This window comes from Geotrypetes seraphini, chromosome 2 (genome assembly GCF_902459505.1).
Source record: "Geotrypetes seraphini chromosome 2, aGeoSer1.1, whole genome shotgun sequence".
NCBI classification, from domain to species: domain Eukaryota; kingdom Metazoa; phylum Chordata; class Amphibia; order Gymnophiona; family Dermophiidae; genus Geotrypetes; species Geotrypetes seraphini.
In genome coordinates this window covers 516,177,646-516,196,773 of record NC_047085.1, presented here as the reverse complement: position 1 = coordinate 516,196,773, position 19,128 = coordinate 516,177,646, and the positions used below count along the sequence as shown (strand labels likewise).

Here is a 19,128-nt window from a genome sequence, read left to right as displayed (position 1 = left end):
ACAATAGATAAGATTAAAGATAAATCATAAGCTGGAAAGAAAGATAAAAATAAAACTTAGTCTTCAATCTACGGTTTCAGCGTCATTGATGAAGTGGAGCAAGTAAGTTTAGGAGGATCGATGATGTTTCCAGAGAAAGGTCTTCTTCATGGAAGAGACTTGGTTGTTAGTCCCTGGATGTCTATGTTTCCTCCCCTGCGATGGTCTCCTGTCCATGTGTTCCTTCCCAGACACATTGCCCGTGTCCCAGCCGCTCCAAGGAGGTCGTCCCAGATGGGTCCACGGCGACCGCAGGATCCTCCCCTCTGCGGGAAAGCCGCCCGGAGCCGACAGTCGGTATGCGCTGGCGTCGCTGGAGCTGGGGCCGACAGGGGACCCTTGCCCTGCTCCTCGGGCAAGCGATGTTCAAATCGTCGTCGCCGAAGCCAGGAACGCAGGAGATAGGCGGAGGTGGTGAAAAGCATTGCATCTACCATTGGGTGCTGAAGCCGGATATTTGGGGTGAGGCGGAGCTTCCTCCTATACCTAGCGATCGATATTCCAGTTCGACCCTCGTAAGGATCCCACAAAGGTATCCCATTTATTCTTAAACTCCAGCACGCTGCTGGCCTTGATCACCTGCGCTGGAAGCTCATTCCAACGGTCAACCACTCTTTCTGTGAAGAAATACTTCCTGATGTCGCCATGAAATTTCCCGCCTCTGAGTTTGAGCGGATGCCCTCTAGTGGAAAAGGGTCCCCTGAGAATGAAGATATCATCTTCCACTTCGATACGTCCTGTGATGTATTTAAATGTCTCAATCATGTCTCCCCTCTCCCTACGTTCTTCTAGAGTGTAGAGCTGTAGTTTGTTTAGTCTCTCCTCGTACGAGAGACCCTTGAGCCCCGAGATCCTCCTGGTGGCCATCCGTTGAACCAACTCGTGGCCCTTATCTGCCGTCTATTTCTATGTTTCTATGATCTATTCACTGAGTTAGGTGGGGGAGGGTCATTGCGGTGGGCAGACTAGATGGGCCGTAGCCCTTATCTGCCGTCTATTTCTATGTTTCTATGACCTTGAGCATCTGCGCATGCTCAAGGCCTTCTAGTTCTCAGAGAGAGCACAAGGAAGAGAGCAGTTCTTCTGGTACCAGCATGTCCTGTGTGTTGGTGCTGGTGCCGGTGCCGGATGGGGGTAAGCCAATGTGTTTGGGTGGGTGGGTGTGTGGAGGATGCCAGATCGCGGCGGGGAGCGACATGACAGGGGGGATGCCGGATCACAGAGAGGTGTGTGGGAACATATCAAGCGAGTTTCCCTTAGTTTTTGAGGTTAAAGTCTAGAGTTTTGGCTCTGAAGGCATCTTTCTATTTGCAATTCCCCTGTAAATGTTTAGTTAAGTTACATGATGTTGAATATGTTTTTTGGGATCCTGTTCAGTTGCAACAATTTTTAGTTGCTCGTGAGCAGAAATAATATTATCTTCTTATTTGTATGTTTCATCGCTAAGATATAGAGGAGGATAATATACCCATTATAGTAAGGAATGATACAAGGCTCACAAAGATGAGCTGAGTATTACTTCCTTTATATTTTCTTCTATTATTTTTTTGTTGAATTTAGTTTCTTGTCTCCCCTTTTCGTGGGCTTAAAAAGGATTTATGTATGATTTATAATGTACTTTGTTTGTAGAGTTTCTTTTTTTCTTGTATTTAATGGATAAATGTATTCAATTATAATAAAAAACTTATTGAATACCTGAAGAAAAAAAAAAGTTCAGGTGAGCACTTCAGGCTCTATGGGATAACTTGTCCCAAAAAGGCGCCCAAATAGGGAAGGGTACATACTTATATCCCAGAGCAGTAAGAAACCACCCTGAGGAGGCAAGTCGCACTCACACTACCAAGTCTAAGGTAAGTACCAATGATATCCACAATAATTCAGGGAGAAATATAACTGATAATTTAGGAGCCACACTAGCTCGTAAAGGAATCTCTTCACAGATATGGAGGGCTATGTATGTTAATGCACACAGCTTGGGCAATAAAATTCTAGCATTAGAGACTGAGATAACAAACGCCGATCTTGACGTGATAGCGATATCTGAAACCTGATTCACGGAATCGCATGGGTGGGATATGGTTATACCAAGGTACAACCTACTTCGTTGCGACTGAGAGGGTAAATTGGGAGGAGGAGTAGCGCTATACACTAAGGAAAGCATCAAAACCACCAGAATCACAGATGTTAGATACACCGGGGAATCCCTCTGGGTGAACCTGGCCAGAGGGAATGAAAAATGCCTATACCTTGGGGTGATATATAGACCTCCCAGGCAACAGGAGGACAAAGACATGGAATTAATCGAGGACATAGAGAACATCACACTGCGCGGGGACACAGTAATGCTAGGAGACTTCAACATGCCAGATGCAGATTGGAACACACTCTCCGCGACTATGGGTAGCAGCAAAAGAATATTAACCTCCATAAAGGGTGCACGTCTTAAGCAATTGGTATTGGAGCCCACCAGGGACCAGGCATTACTAGACCTAGTTCTCACCAACGGAGATAGCGTCACGGAAGTCTCAGTAGGAGACACACTGGCCTCCAGCGACCATAATATGGTATGGCTCAACCTCAAGAAAGGTTTCCCTAAGACAAACACAGCAACAAGGGTTCTCAACTTTAGAGGCACAGACTTCAACCGCATGGGAGATTTTGTCCATCAGGAGCTACATAAACAAGCAATATCTGACAATGTGGAGGATATGTGGTCGTCTCTGAAGTCCATCCTACACGAAGCAACAGACCGATACATAAAGACAGTAAGTAAACGCAGGAGAAACAAAAGACCCCAATGGTTCAGTAAAGAAATTTCAGACCTAGTTAAACAGAAAAAAGACGCATTTATCACCTACAAACATTTAGGCAGAGAGGGGGCGAAAGAGGACTATCTAGACAGATCTAAAGCTGTCAAAACAGCAGTTAGAGAAGCCAAACTCCGAATGGAGGAAGAGCTAGCACGGAAAATTAAGAAAGGGGATAAATCTTTCTTCAGCTATATTAGTGACAGGAAAAGAAACAAAGATGGGATAGTATGCCTGAAGCAATCGGACGGTAACTTTGCGGAATCAGATTCTGAGAAGGCAGAACTACTAAACAAATACTTCTGTTCAGTGTTCACCCGCGAAGCGCCGGGAGCTGGTCCACAGCTGCAGATGGGAGATAACCAGAAAGACCCGTTTCAAGATTTTGAATTTACGCCCAGTAGCGTCTATGACGAACTATCAAGACTCAAAGTAAACAAAGCCATGGGACCGAATAACCTACACCCCAGAATGCTCAGGGAGTTAAGGGAAGTCCTGGCAGAACCATTATCTGTTCTTTTCAATCTTTCCCTAAGCACAGGAAGGGTCCCCTTGGACTGGAAAACCGCCAATGTAATCCCACTCCACAAAAAGGGCTGCAGGACAGAGACAGCAAACTACAGACCAGTGAGTCTCACATCTGTAGTGTGTAAACTCATGGAAACACTGATCAAACAGAATCTTGACACAATCCTAGACGAAGAAAAACTGCGTGATCCACACCAACACGGGTTCACCCAGGGTAGATCCTGCCAATCTAATCTGATTAGCTTTTTTGACTGGGTTACTAGACAACTGGACGCCGGAGAGTCACTGGACGTGGTATATTTGGACTTCAGTAAAGCATTTGATAGCGTCCCTCATCGAAGATTACTGAACAAGCTGAAATCGATAGGATTAGGAGACACTCTAACTACATGGGTTGGGGATTGGCTGAGCGGTAGACTTCAGAAGGTGGTGGTGAACGGTACCCCATCCGAAGCATTGGACGTGATCAGTGGAGTGCCGCAGGGCTCGGTCCTGGGCCTGATTCTATTTAACTTATTCATAAGAGATATGACGCAAGGATTTAGAGGAAGGGTATCACTGTTCACCGACGACGCCAAACTTTGCAACATAGTAGGCAAAAGCTTATTACCTGATAATATGACACACGACCTACTGTTGCTGGAACAATGGTCAACTACTTGGCAGCTAGGTGCAAGATAATGCACCTGGGTAAGAGAAACCCGCGTAGAACTTATGTACTAAATGGTGAGACCTTGGTTAGGACCACGGCGGAACGCGACCTAGGGGTGATCATTAGTGAGGACATGAAGGTTGCCAATCAAGTGGAGAAGGCTTCCTCCAGGGCAAGACAAATGATGGGGTGTATCTGCAGAGGTTTCGTCAGCAGGAGACCTGAAGTTATGATGCCGTTGTACAGAGCCATGGTGAGGCCTCACTTGGAGTACTGTGTTCAGTTTTGGAGACTACACTACCGAAAGGACGTGCTGAGGATCGAGTCGGTTCAGCGAACGGCCACCAGGATGGTCTTGGGGCTCAAGGATCTCACGTATGAAGAAAGATTTAAAAAATTGCGGCTGTACTCACTTGAGGAAAGAAGAGAACGGGGAGATATGATTGAAACATATAAGTACATCACGGGACGCATCGAGTCAGAAGATGATATCTTCTGGCTCATGGGACCCTCGACCACCAGAGGGCATCCGCTGAAAATCAGGGGAGGGAAGTTTCATGGCGACTCCAGGAAGTACTTCTTCACCGAAAGAGTAGTGGATCATTGGAACAGACTCCCACTCCAGGTGATAAAGGCCAGCAGCGTGACGGATTTTAAGAGAAAATGGGATACTCACGTGGGATCTTTAAGGGAGTAATTTCAGGGGAGGGGATACTTGGAATGGGCAGACTTGGTGGGCTATAGCCCTTTTCTGCTGCTTTTTTCTATGTTTCTATAGCCCAAAATCTCCTCCAAAGCCCAGGACCACCATGTTTAATGTCCAAATAGTCATATTTTAACAAAAGAAACACCTCATTTCTCCACATGGTAACAGTAGGTACTTCCGCCTGTCTCCACAGGGAAGCTTTTGTAACAATTGAGAATGCCCCCTAGAAAGTCCCAAAGAAGAAAATTGAGAAAAAGGAAAACATCCGCCTGCAGAGGAATTCTGCGTCGTAATATCATCTGCAGATTGAGACAAAGGACCAAAAAGTTTGCACTCGGTCACAAGACCAGAACATATGGAACAAACCAGCTGGTGTAGACTGGCACTTTGGGCAACATGGATGAGAAGCAAATCCTGCCATTCGAGAATGAAACGGTGGATGTTAGCCACTGGTAACCTGCCAAAACGGTGGGGGGGGGGGGAAGTGCTCACTGCGGGCACGGGGACAAGGCCATCCACCGCCCCATGGAGCGGTGAATGTCCTTGTCCCTGCAGTTAAGGAAGGGAACGCGCACAGCCCCCTCCCTCCTGCCTTCCTTTCCTTCGTGGGGTGTTAGTAAAGTAACTTGCTCGAGCCGGCCGAGCCTGCCTGCAGTTGCGTGTGTGTGGGCTGAAGCTTCTCCTCTGACGCAAATTCCGGTTGCATCAGAGGAGAAGAATCCGCCCAAACACACGCGACTGTAGGCAGGCTCGGCTGGCTCGAGCAAGTTACTTTACTAACACGCCACGAAGGTAAGGGGGGAGGGAGATTCTCGAGCCTCACAAGGGGTGCTGAAGGGCGGTGAGGTGGCGAGAGGGAAGGGTTTTGGTGGCGAGAAGATGCTGAAGGGAAATGGGGATTGGGAAAGATAGAGTGGAGAGAAGATGCTGAAGGGAAATAGGGAACAGAGAGTAGGGAGAAGACGCTGGAAAGGAAGAAGACAGAGATGCCAGACTACGGGGGGGAGCGGAGGGAAGAAGATAGGGGTTGCTGGTGCTTCACTGGACAGCTGCCTGCTGTTTACCGGTATGTCCGGGCCAGCACAAGCGTGCTTCATGGGCGCATGCCACTTCTGAATGGCTGCCTCAGTTCTCACTAGCTACTGTCAGTTTCAGCTGCCTGACCGATGGAATTTGTAACTCCAATTGTTCTGCCGATCGAAGGGGATGTTGCAGAATGCTCTCGATGAGATGTTTGGGTGCCAGATTGTGCAGGCACCTATAGACGTTTTGTCCAGCACTTTGTCCGGGTTTGAAAAGCTTGGAGCAAATCACCGTCAGGAGGCGCAGATGCCATGCAATGACATCATGCGCACATGTATGCGGATGCCCTCCTGCCCAATGAGAGCAGGCGGGGGGGGGGCTAGAGCAGGATTGGGAACGGGATTGGGGCATAATGGGGCGGGGATGGGTGGACTTGGTCAGGCCTGGGGGGCAGGGCTAAGGGGGGGTCCAGATTTTCCAAACAGAAAATCTGGTAACCTTACCACTGGAGGGATTAAGGCCTGACACCTCCTGAATCCTTTAGTGGTTGGTGTGTCCCTCCCTCTTGCCTGAATGTGAACCTGAAAGGGGATATATCTATCACAGCTTCAGGTATTATGGACATTCCCAGTAAAAAAAAACCAAACAAACAAATCGGAGGACTAAGCTGGTGGCTAGTGCATTGTCTTTAAACCACAGAATGCAGAACCCTTCAGAAACAGAATTATACATACTATTCCTAAATATATAAGCCACCTGCAAGCCTGAAGTGGTATACATTCAGGGAGAGTGTGTCGCAGTGGTTAAAGCTACAGCCTTAGCACCCTGGGGTTGTGGGTTCAAACCCACGCTGCTCCTTGGTACCCTGAGCAAGTCATTTAATCCCCCAATTACTCCAGGTACGTTAGATAGATTGTGAGCTCACCAGGACAGACGGGGAAAAATGCTTGAGGACCTGAATAAATTCATGTAAACCGTTCTGAGTTCCCCTGGGAGAACGGTAGAGAAAATTTGAATAAATAAAATAAATATTGTTCTGTTCCTGGAGGGCTCGCAATTACAAAAGTTAAAATGGGATTGGAAGCTGGGTCCCACTCAACTACCGTATTTGCCGGCGTATAAGACGACTGGGCGTATAAGACGACCCCCCAACTTTTAGTTAAAAAATAGAGTTTTGTGTTATACTCGCCGTATAAGACGACCCCTTCTTCCGCACACCTTCTCTACCGCCCCGGGTGCAGCACAGCCGGCCAGGTTCCCTTACTTTAGTGGCACTTCCCCGACCGACCGACAACAGCCCCGGTCCGACAAACCTCCCTGCCCTTAACCACGAATCTAAATTACCTTCTTACAGCTGCTGTAAGAAGGTATTTAGATTCGCGGCTACAGGGCAGGGAGGATTGTCGGACCCGGGATGTTATCGGTCGGTCGGGGAAGTGCCACAAAAGTAAGGGAACCTGGCCGGCTGCCCCTCTCTCTTGGTACCGCGAGGCTACTCTTCTTCTCCCTACCTTCTCTGCTTGCAGCACAGAGCCGAACGGAAGTCTTCCCGACGTCAGCGCTGACGTCGGAGGGAGGGAGGGCTTTGTTTAAGCCCTCCCTCCCCTCCGACGTCAGCGCTGACGTCGGGAAGACTTCCATTCGGCTCTGTGCTGCAAGCAGAGAAGGTAGGGAGAAGAAGAGCCGCGCGACTGAGTACATCCAGCCCCGCAAGTAAGAGCATGTAAACTGTACCCGGCGTATAAGACGACCCCCGACTTTGGGGAGGATTTTAAGGTACTGAAAAATCGTCTTATACGCCGGCAAATACGGTAATTATTAGATTGCCCCTCTGCTCTGCAGGAAGGTCGGTGTGGCCATTCTTCAAAGATATCCTCGTTCCTGCTTTTTTACCACATTCCACTCTGTAAAATGGCTGTTCATTTTGGATGTCCTCAGCACACAGACGCCCGTCACACATACTTTTGCACTGGAGCAGTAGTGTAGTAAGGGTGAGCGGTACGTCTCCCTTGCCCCCCTTCCCTTTCCCGTACCTTTTTAACTTGCTGCATTTCTAAGATTCTGTATACTGTAATTTCTCTATCTGCATACTGTAAATCGCTGATTGTCCAGCTCTCTTCAGTTGTAAACCGCCTAGAAGTCGCAAGATTATGGCGGTATAGAAGAATAAAGTTATTATTATTATTACGTCGGTATCGGCTCACCCTTTGACATCACTTCCTATGCGTGGGTCCCGGAAGTGACATCCGAGAGAGCACCGATGCCAACGCAGGCAGCAACCTCGTGCTGGGGGAAGTAAAAAGGGGTGTGCACGTCGAGCAAGGAGAGGAGCGGGGGAGGGGGGGGCGGACCTGAGGGATGCCGTGCCCTTAGGAAGACTGCAGCCAGGAAGACCGCCCCTGCCTGCACCGCCCCTTACCACACCACTGCACAGGAGATCCTAACTTAGTTCCTCTTCTAGATCATTTATGAATACTGTATGTTAAAAAAAGCGCTAGCCTCAGGACAAACCCTTGTGTCATTCCAATATTTACCTTACTCCATTGAAAGAAGGTCCATTTAACCCTATTCTTAGTACAAACCAAAGGAAAACTTCATTTCGTCTCTCTGCTAAGACTTTGCCCTCCCTGAATGCTCCTTTCACTCCATGCTGATCTAACAGAACAGCTGATTGTCTCACATGAAAACGCTTCTGCCTCTGTGGCAAGCTTCTTTTCAGATTTTCTTAGGCCTAGATTCACTAAACTCACCGGTCTGGATCGTTGTTGGGCGATTCGTGGTCGAGTTTTGCCAGGCGACAGAGTCCTCATACAAATTATCTGATCGGATGCATGCCCCACTGCGATCCCACAGATCTCTGCAGAGCGATCGCAACGCATGCACAGCCCATCCTGGTTGGCTGTAGATGCGATCCGCGCATGCGCTTGCTCTCCACACAAGTGAGGTCAAAACAAAGGGGGGAGGGGTGGACATTTCAATTTGATGGAACGAACACGCTTTTAAAACCATGGGCTCGCACTGCGCTTTTTGCAGAATATATGGGGAGTAATGTACAGTTTTTTATTTTGAGGGTTGTTTTGTAATCTCGATACTGGGATTTCAGGGCGACAGTGAGCAGGAGAGTCAGCAAGGACAGTAAGCGACTGGTCCTCAGCAGTCGCTTCATTTTGGATCGGCAAACCCAATCGGTGTTTCTTCTGTATCAATACAACTACAATACTATTTTATTCTAAAGCAACAAAAAAAAAAATTTTCTATCTTTGTCGTTTCTGCTTTAATCATCTTGTCTTCACTCTCTTCTTTCTAGCCAGCATCTGTCCTCTCTCTGTCTTCCATGCAGCATCAGCCCTTTCCATCCACTGTCTGCCCTCTCCCTGTTCCATATGGCATCTTCCCTCTTTCTATGCTCCTTCCATAAACTGTCTACCCTGTGCCCCGTCTCTCCTTTGTACATGATTGATTTCAGCTCTGCCACCTCTCCATTTTTCTCTCTCTGTCACCACCTCCTCTGGCATCTCTCTCTTCTCCTTTCTTTCCTTCCCAACCCATGGGCTAGCATCTCTGTCTCCTTCCCTTCCCTGATTCCCTGGCATCTCTCTCCTTTTCTTCCATCTCTCCCTCCCCCCTCCATGCCCTGGCATCTCCTTTCATTCCTTCCTTTCCCACCCTCCCTCATCTTCCTTCTCCCTTTCTTTCTCCCTCCAGTTGCGTGCAGCAATTCTCTCCACCCTCTGCTCCCTTTCCTCCTTCTGTCACCCCATCCCCGGTCATGAACTTCTTCGGGCCTTCTCTGTTGGATTCTACCTTCATGGAAACAGGAATTAGGCAGGACTCAGCAGAGAGGAAGGCCTGAAGCTGGCAACAGCAGAGAATTGTAAACACTGCCCAAAGAAGTTAATGATGCTAGGCCTTGGAGCAACCAGAGCAGCCCACTTCTTCCCCCCCCACCCCGCTGACCCTCCTATCTCTCCCTTCCATGCGAACCCCACCATGAGATGACCGACAAACCTCCCTCCAGCAGCATTGGCAGCCGCAGCAATCTAAACAGTTCCCCCATCCTCTGCACCGCCCCGTCACCGCCGGTCCCGTCACCGTCCCCGCAGCATTCATATAAGCCTTAATACTGTAATATTTAGCGTATTCCTTTCTTATAAATCAAAGTTCCTGCTGCTGAACTAGAGAAAGAGATGTTCAGCTGGCAGGACTTTGTTTATAAATTTTTATCAACACAACTAATATACTACTTTATCCTAAAGCAAAAAATAAATAAATAAATATAATTTTTTTTTGTACCTTTGTTGTCTGGTTTCTGCTTTCCACACCTTCTCATTCAATTCCTTCCATCCACTGTGTGTCTTCTCTCTGCGTCTTCCATTTGCTGTTATTGTGCCTCTCCCTTCACCCTCCCAATTGGTTTAGCACCCATCTTCTTCCCTCCGCTCCCCCATAGTCTGGCATCTGTCTTCTTCCCTTCCAGCATCTTCTCCCCACTCTGTCTTCCACATTTCCCTTCAGGGTCTGTTCCTCTCCACCCTCCTTCAATGTCTGTTCTATACCTTTCCACCACCACCCTTCCCTCCCTCCTTTACCATCTGTTCCTTTCTACCACCCTTCAGCTCCTCTCGTGTGGCCTATCTATCTACCTTCCTCCCTCTTATTTTCATGGCACGTTACAATGTAATTTGTGCAAGTCACTGGAGCATGTGAGCTCGGTCCCTGTCCCATTCCCACAAACCATCTTGCTTCTGTGTTCCTATTTTCCCCATTTCTAATATCTCCCCTATGTATGTGCCATTGCCTCCCCCCCCCCCGTGTCCATATACCATCCCCATGGCATGTCCCCTTTATGTCTCTGTCCCTATGCCCCATGCACATAATTTCCCCTCTTTCTGTTACCTTCATGTGTCCAGATTTCCCCTATCTTCCTCTTCCATACCAGTGTGTCTCTTCTTTTCAACCCCATTTAGCTTCTCTCCCTCTTTCTTCCTCCCCCCACTGCGTCCAGTATCTGGCTCACCTGCCTGTCCTCCCCTTTCTTTCCTGCTGTGAGTTTTTCTTTCCCTCTTCATCCCCTTGGCCCAGAATCCTTTTCCCTTTCACTCCCTCCTTCCAGTGTGAGCCGGGAACACGAGCGATCGCGCGGTCCCCACAGCCCCTACCTGCCCGATGATAGCGTTTAGCCCATTCCCTCCCTCCAGCTCACCTTAGTTTGCAGGCTTTCTTTTTCGGCGACCTGCAAGCTGTCAAAGAGCAGCGCATGCGCGGCTGCTCAGTGTTCAATCTTCTGCTCTGCTGCAACTTCCTGTTTCCAGTTGCGTCAGAGCAGAAGATTGAACACTGAGCAGCCGCGCATGCGCTGCTCTTTGAAAGCGTACAGGTCGCTGAAAAAGAAAGCCTGCAAACTAAGGTGAGCTGGAGGGAGGGAGCGGGCTAAATGCTACCATCGGGCGGGTGGGGGCTGCGGAGGCTGTGCGATCCTTGATGCCTCACTGCGGAGACAAGACCATTCACCGCTCCACGGGGCGGTGAATGGCTTTGTCCCCGTCCCCGCAGCCATTGCTATATTTCTTTCCCTGTTTCGGCGGGTTACCCGCGGCTAAATGCGGTAGCCGCGGGTAAACCGCCACCATGTCATTCTCTAGTGAGCATTTCTACACTCAACAGAAGTTTCCTATATGGGAGAAGCCCGCTCAGGTAACTCTTGAGTCCCTTTGGGATTTAATGGCTAATTTTGTTAAAACTATTAGCCCCAATTTCCAATACATAGAGAATAAATTGATTCAACATACTAAAGAGCTCAAGGATCTAAAAGATCTGACTGTTTCAAAAACCTCTATTCAAAGGCTTGATCAAGATTTATTAGGGTCTAAACAATTACAAGAAGCCCAAATCAAGGACAATGTAAATCTTAGAAGGAAATTAGAAACGCTTGAGAATAACTCACGAAATAATAACCTGAGACTTTTCAACTTTCCTAGTCTGACAATGGTAACCCCTAAGGAAATGCTTAGGAGATACTGGTAGAAATTCTACAAGTACCAGAAGAAACATTGCCTCCATTTTCTCAGGTGTACTATTTGCCAAATAAACATGGGCCTCAATCACAGAAAAAATCTGACCAAGCAATGTTGAACGTATCGGAAATTTTGGAAACGTCTGATAAGGATATGGTAACACCCTCCACATTGATATTGACTGTAACTCTTTCAGTTGATAAAGTTTGGTTATTGAGGCTTTTCTTTAAAAATAAACAGAAAGATTTTCTTGGACTTAAAATTCAAATGTTTCCTGATCTCTCCAGAGAAACTCAAAAACGCCGCTAAGAGTTTCTTCTTTTGAGACCAGGGGTCACTTTATTGGGAGTACATTCTATTTGAGATACTCTTGCAAGTGTATTATTTGCCACCGTTCAGTTAAATGTGTCTTTTTTGAACCTCAACAGCTAACCGCTTTCTTGGCTTTGTCCCGAGTAGATGGTGGAACATCAATTGCTCTATAGTTTAAAATAAGTTACTCCTACCTCAACATTATGTATAGCATATTCTTATTGATTTAATTTGTTCCTTTTTTTTCTCTCGCTTATTTGTAATCTTGGATCCAATTTGGAGGACTTGAGTTAGTTCCATTTATTATTTCTTTTTTTCCTGTTTTGAGGAATATCAAGGTGTAAAATGTTTACTTTGAGAAAACAATATTCTGTCTAACCAACTTTCTGTACAAGTATATACTTGATATGTAATTTGAAAATTTATAAATAAATAAAGAAGGGAAAAAAAAAAAAGCAAATAATGAACAATCGGAATCCTGGAACAACCCCAAGGCTCCCCACTATCACCAACACTCTTCAACCTTTACATAGCCAGACTTGGCACATGCTTAGACAAACAAGGTATAACGTCATACAGCTATGCAGACGATATTACCATCCTCCTGCCTTTCGACCAAACCACCCCCAACACAACGAACAAACTACACATTGCACTAAAAACAGTGTCAAAATGGATGAGAGACCACAAATCAAAACTGAACCAAGACAAACCCAAATTCTTACTTCTAGAAAGAAACAAAACCCCAACCATAACAAACCTAGAAATAAACTCCAACACATATCCCTTACAACCCAACCTAAAACTGCTGGGAATAATGATAGACAAAGGCTGCACCATGCAACTTCAAATCAGCAAAACGATTCAGAAGGCATTTGCAACCATACGCAACTTAAGACAAAGCTGAAAATACTTCAAAAACGAACAATTCAAACTCATAGTACAAGCCCTAATCCTAGGATTCCTGGACTACTGTAACATACTTTATCTGTCATGCTCCGCCAACATGCTACAGACCAAAATACAGCCCTAAGACTAATATACTCGCTGAAAAAAATACAACCACATTACCTCAGCTTTGTAAGACTCATACTGGCTCCCAGTACAAGCACGCATACAACACAAATTCTACTGAACCCTATTTAAAGCCCTAAATCAAAATGGACCAAGCTATCTGAATAATCGCCTAATCTGGAAAAACACATCCAGACCCAGGAGATCTCAAGCACACTTTACCCCACCCCCAATCAAAGGCATGCCAAGCAAAAAAATATATGACGGTTTACTAGCCACCAGAGCAGCAAAAATAGACCACCTCCTCTCAAATCTGCTGACCATGACGCCCAACTACAAAACATTCAGGAAAGAACTGAAAACCACACTATTCAAGAAATTCTTCAAATGATCTAACCAAACCGTATCGACCATTCCCAGATCCCGACGCATACTATAGCTATCAACCTTGTAATCTCCCTAGGAATGCCCAGGCTAATTCCTTGTTGTAAACTGCGTAGAACTGAAAGGTATTGGCGGAATAGAAGACATCAATGTAATGTAATATAATGATTATACTTGCTATATGACTAGGTCGGCCCACCTCCCGCCCTTTCCCCTCCTCTAAAAACGCCTCTTTTCGCTCTAGATGTTTAGAAGCAGGGGAGAGGCCTAAGCTGGTTTTAGATACGTCTAAAACCAACTTTGATTATTGGTACTTGGACGATCTAGCTTTTTGATTGTCCAAAGTACCAATTTAGGTCCCTTTTTGGACATCTTTTGTTGTTTTTTTTTTATTATGAGCCCCATAGTATATAATAATTTAAATAGTGAAAGACCATATTTTACTTGTAAACAAAATAGCCTCCACACACATAAAACTGAAGATAAAATCCACAATGCTTTTACGATAGCTGACTTTATACCACATTTCAAGAGACAGCTGATATCGTATCTCCAGGGAGGCTGTTTCCTAAGGAGTTTATCATCCCAAATTTACAGACTTAAATTCCTGCTAAACTTCTGTATTAAAAGCATGCATTTGGAGCACTCTGTTTGCCATATAAACTACCCTAGGAGACCATTACTTGCTTTCACATTACATATACACCCAAAAAGAAAGAATGCGAATTGTAGGCTCCCCCCCAAAAAACTATTTTACAGTCCCTGATAATTAAGTGGTGTAGTCGGGACAAGAGCAGGAGTGAGCCCGTCATTCTTGCCCATATCAGCTCAACTCTCAAAATGGCTGTCATGATCTCTTGCTGCAGTCTGGTGAGATTGCTACTAGAGGTCACGGCAGCCATGTTAAGAGCATAGCCAGCATGAAAAGGAGAAACTGGGGATCGCTCCTGCTTTGACTATACACCTCGACCACCAGGGATTGTGAAATAGGTCTTACGGGGGCATCTCCATGTGTGTAGGGGGGAAAAGCAATTCCTGGAGGGATGGAGCAGACCAAAGCACACATTTTGGCTTCCGTTGACTAGGCATGGTCAGTTTTGGCCAAAATCATGGCCGAAGCCTTCGGGCAGAAACCAAAGTTAGGCAGGAGGACTTTAGGCCAGTGTTAGTACTGTAAGAGAAACTGAAATTTGGTCGGCCTCTGCTTATATTTCCAAATAAGAAACAGATCAATTCTCCACAACTAGAAAATCCGAGTGTAGGATAAACAGTCTTTATTATAGGTAATATTTTAGATTCTAGAACCCACCACTGTCTTCTAGCACATGATTAAAACCTTCTGTTTATATCCAACAGATCATCAAAAAAGGAAGAGAGAAAAGGAGCAAAGAGAACATCCTATAGAAATAGAGGAAATCCAAAGACAATCAGAAAATGTCTGTAAGAATATTTCCCATGGAACTGAGAGGATAAACTCAAAGACCTGTAAGCAGGAATCAAAAGAGCAAAGAGACCCTGAAGGAGACTCAGTGGATGGAGTCACTAAATGTGAGAGAAATGACAGGAAGCTCAGTGACATCCCTGAGAGCCAAAGACATCAGACAGAGAGACCCTTCCAAATTAATAATAGTGATAAAGTGACTTCTGAATTCCACCATGGCAAAAAGAGGAAAAAACACCAGAAAGAATTCACACATCTTGTATATAAATCTAATAAGCGCTTCCCTTTGTCTTCAGGACTCCAACTGCACACAAGGAATCATAAAAATGAAAAACCATTTACATCTACTGCATGTAATAAAACCTCTCAGTTACCAGATCTAAAAGTTCACAAGAAGATCCACACGGGAGAAAAACCACATACATGTACTGAGTGTAATAATAGCTTCACTCAGCTTTCACATCTAAAAAGTCATCAGAGGATCCACACAGGGTATAAACCCTTTACATCTATTGCGTGTAATAAAACCTTTCGGTTTTCAGATCTAAAAGTTTACAAGAGGATCCACACGGGAAACAAACCATATACATGTACTGATTGTAATAAAAGCTTCATGGATCTTTCATGTCTAAAAAGACACCATAGGATGCACACGGGAGAGAAACCAAATAGATGTACTGAGTGTAATAAATGCTTCACTCGGCTTTCCTATCTAAAAGTTCACCAGAGGATCCACACGGGAGACAAACCACATAAGTGTACTGAGTGTAATAAAAGCTTCATGGATCTTTCATATCTAAAAAGACACCATAGGATGCACACGGGAGAGAAACCACATACATGTACTGAGTGTAATAAAAGCTTCACTCGGCTTTCCTATCTAAAAGTTCACCAGAGGATCCACACGGGAGACAAACCACATAAGTGTACTGAGTGTAATAAAAGCTTCATGGATCTTTCATATCTAAAAAGACACCATAGGATGCACACGGGAGAGAAACCACATACATGTACTGAGTGTAATAAAAGCTTCACTCGGCTTTCCTATCTAAAAGTTCACCAGAGGATCCACACGGGAGACAAACCACATACGTGTACTGAGTGTAACAAAAGTTTCACTCAGCTTTCCTATCTAAAAGTTCACCAGAGGATCCACACGGGAGACAAACTATATACATGTACTGAGTGTAATAAAAGCTTCACTCGACTTTCCTATCTAAAAGATCACCAGAGGATCCACACGGGAGACAAAACACATAGGTGTACTGAGTGTAATAAAAGCTTCACTCGGTTTTCCTATCTAAAAGTTCACCAGAGGATTCACACGGGAAACAAACCATATACATGTACTGAGTGTAATAAAAGCTTCACTCAGCTCTCCTATCTAAAAGTTCACCAGAGGATCCACACGGGAGACAAACCACATACGTGTACTGAGTGTAATAAAAGCTTCATTTGGCTTTCCATTCTAAAAGTTCACCAGAGAATCCACACGGGAGACAAACCACATACGTGTACTGAGTGTAACAAAAGTTTCACTCAGCTTTCCTATCTAAAAGTTCACCAGAGGATCCATACGGGAGACAAACCACATACGTGTACTGAGTGTAATAAAAGCTTCATTTGGCTTTACAATCTAAAAGATCACCAGAGGATCCACACGAGAGACAAACTATATACATGTACTGAGTGTAATAAAAGCTTCATGGATCTTTCATGTCTAAAAAGACACCATAGGATGCACACGGGAGAGAAACCATATACATGTACTGAGTGTAATAAAAGCTTCATGGATCTTTCATGTCTAAAAAGACACCATAGGATGCACACGGGAGAGAAACCATATACATGTACTGAGTGTAATAAAAGCTTCATGGATCTTTCATGTCTAAAAAGACACCATAGGATGCACACGGGAGAGAAACCATATACATGTACTGAGTGTAATAAAAGCTTCATGGATCTTTCATGTCTAAAAAGACACCATAGGATGCACACGGGAGACAAACCACATACATGTATTGAGTGTAATAAATGCTTCACTCGGCTTTCCTATCTAAAAGTTCACCAGAGGATCCACACGGGAGACAAACCACATAAGTGTACTGAGTGTAATAAAAGCTTCATGGATCTTTCATGTCTAAAAAGACACCATAGGATGCACACGGGAGAGAAACCACATACATGCACTAAGTGTAATAAAAGCTTCACTCGGCTTTCAGCTCTGAAACGTCACCAGAGGATCCACACGGGAGAGAAACCACATACATGTAGAGTGAAATAAAAGCTTCACTTATGATTCAAGTTTAAAAAATCACCAGAGGATCCACAAGAGAGAGAAACCATATATATGTACTGAGTGTAATAAAAGTTTCATGGATCTTTCATGTCTAAAAAGACACCATAGGATGCACACAGGAGAGAAACCACATACATGTACTGAGTGTAATAAAAGTTTCACTCAGCTTTCAACTCTAAAAATTCACCAGAATATCCACACGGGAGACAAACCATATTGAGTGCAATAAAAGCTTCAATCATATTTTAAGTTTAAAAAATCAGAGGATCCACAGTGGAGAGAAGCTACATTCATGTCCTGAGTGTAATAGAGCTTTCAGCTCTAAAAATTCACCAGAAGTTGCACACTGAAGAGAAACCACATACATGTACTGAGTGTAATAAAAACTTCATAGATCTTTCACTTCTGTAAAGACACCAGAGGACTCTCAAGTGAGAGAAACCATATACATGTACTGAGTTTAATAAAAGCTTCATTCAGCGTTCCTACCTAAACATTCATCAGAGGATCCACAGGAGAGACAAACTGTTTAAATGTACTGAGTGTAATAAAACCTTCACTTGGTTTTCACATTTACAAATTCACTAGGGTGGCATGGTGGGCTTTCTGCACTGTTATTGGGAGGTGGTCATATTTAGATATCATTTCGGACATGCCTGTCTGTGTCTGGCAATGGGAACTAAACCATGCAGCTCTCCCAACCCATCCAAGTAGCATTTCAGATAAGATGTCAGAGTTTATAACATTCCTTTTCTTTCTCTTTTATTGTGTAAACCACCTAAATCTGTCATCTTTGTGGTATATCAAATTTCAATAAATTTAAAATTATAATTATGGAAATCCAAATAGATACCACGCGTTACTGACCACCCTAAAGATATTGTAGTCTGCTTGCAAGGTTTTTCTTTAAAGGAGCATATCTTATGCAGAGCGAGGTCATCTTTCCTAGAAGGATTGTCCTGTGGAACTACCAAGATCTGCCGTTGAGCACACTTCAGTAACGTAGGTCTTTTCGGGACGTTACCATGGCAGTCCTGAAAACCAATCTCAGATATAGCTGGACCTTTAGCCTCCTCCTCACAATCAATGGTGTGCATAAGAAGATTGCTACAGTAGGGGAAGCCTTGGCATTGTTGCAAAAGGAAGATATTGAGGTTTCTGGAGAGGAGGAGATCCTGGACCGGTCACGGGCAATTCAATAGAGATTGGCCAGATATCTCTGGCAGAGAAGTGGGGAACCTTTCCAACGAGCACAGAGGCTTACAGTTGAGACTTAGAGATGCTTTCTGCTGTTTGGTTGTGTGGTGTGTCCGTTACCTTTTTGCTCTCAGATGGCTGTGGAGGGTTTGTATACCAGTTGTGGACGTCTATGTTAAGAGAGTGTGTTAGTTTGATAGCTGGGATGTCAGGAAGTGGAGGTCTTCTGGTTTATGGGGTTCAGGTGTGATAGATAGTGTGTGTGTCAGGGTATTGGTGTGCATGGTGTGGTGAATTGGGCTTCTGGGAACGTGCTCTTCCTTGAACTGGAGTGGGAGGTCGGTTGGATCCCACTGAGGGGATTTGGGGGACGGGGTGGATGGGAGAAGGAAGGGATTGTCCAGGAGGTTTTATGGGGGGATGGGAAGGGAAGTTGGGGGGCTGGTGGTGGTGGTGGGTGGGTTGGCGACAATGGGAATTTCTGTTTTTCAGACTGTCCAGGATGGAGGGGCTTAAATTGGTATCTTACAATATCAGGGGGCTTAACTCACCTCATAAAGGGAAAGCTCTTTTTCGGGAACTAGTGAGACTTCGAGCTTCTATATGTTTTATTCAAGAAACTCTTTTACAAAACATGAATGTTATGTGAAGGATCCTAGGTTCCCTGTATTTCTGTGGGCGTCCAAAGTGGGGAACACCAAAACAGGGAGAG

General features: G+C 45.1%; 1 protein-coding gene across 2 annotated transcripts in view; it reads left to right on the top strand.

Moving 5' to 3' along the window:
- The window catches only part of LOC117354638 (oocyte zinc finger protein XlCOF6-like), a 30,873-nt gene extending 12,063 nt beyond the window's left edge, over positions 1-18,810 (top strand). For both annotated transcript variants that reach the window (XM_033932466.1, XM_033932465.1), the window contains exon 4: positions 14,836-18,810. In XM_033932466.1, coding sequence (XP_033788357.1) covers positions 14,836-17,204 — 2,369 coding nt within the window. In that variant the 3' untranslated portion in view covers positions 17,205-18,810. The remainder of the gene's footprint in view (positions 1-14,835) is intronic.
- The last annotated feature ends 318 nt before the right edge of the window (positions 18,811-19,128 follow it).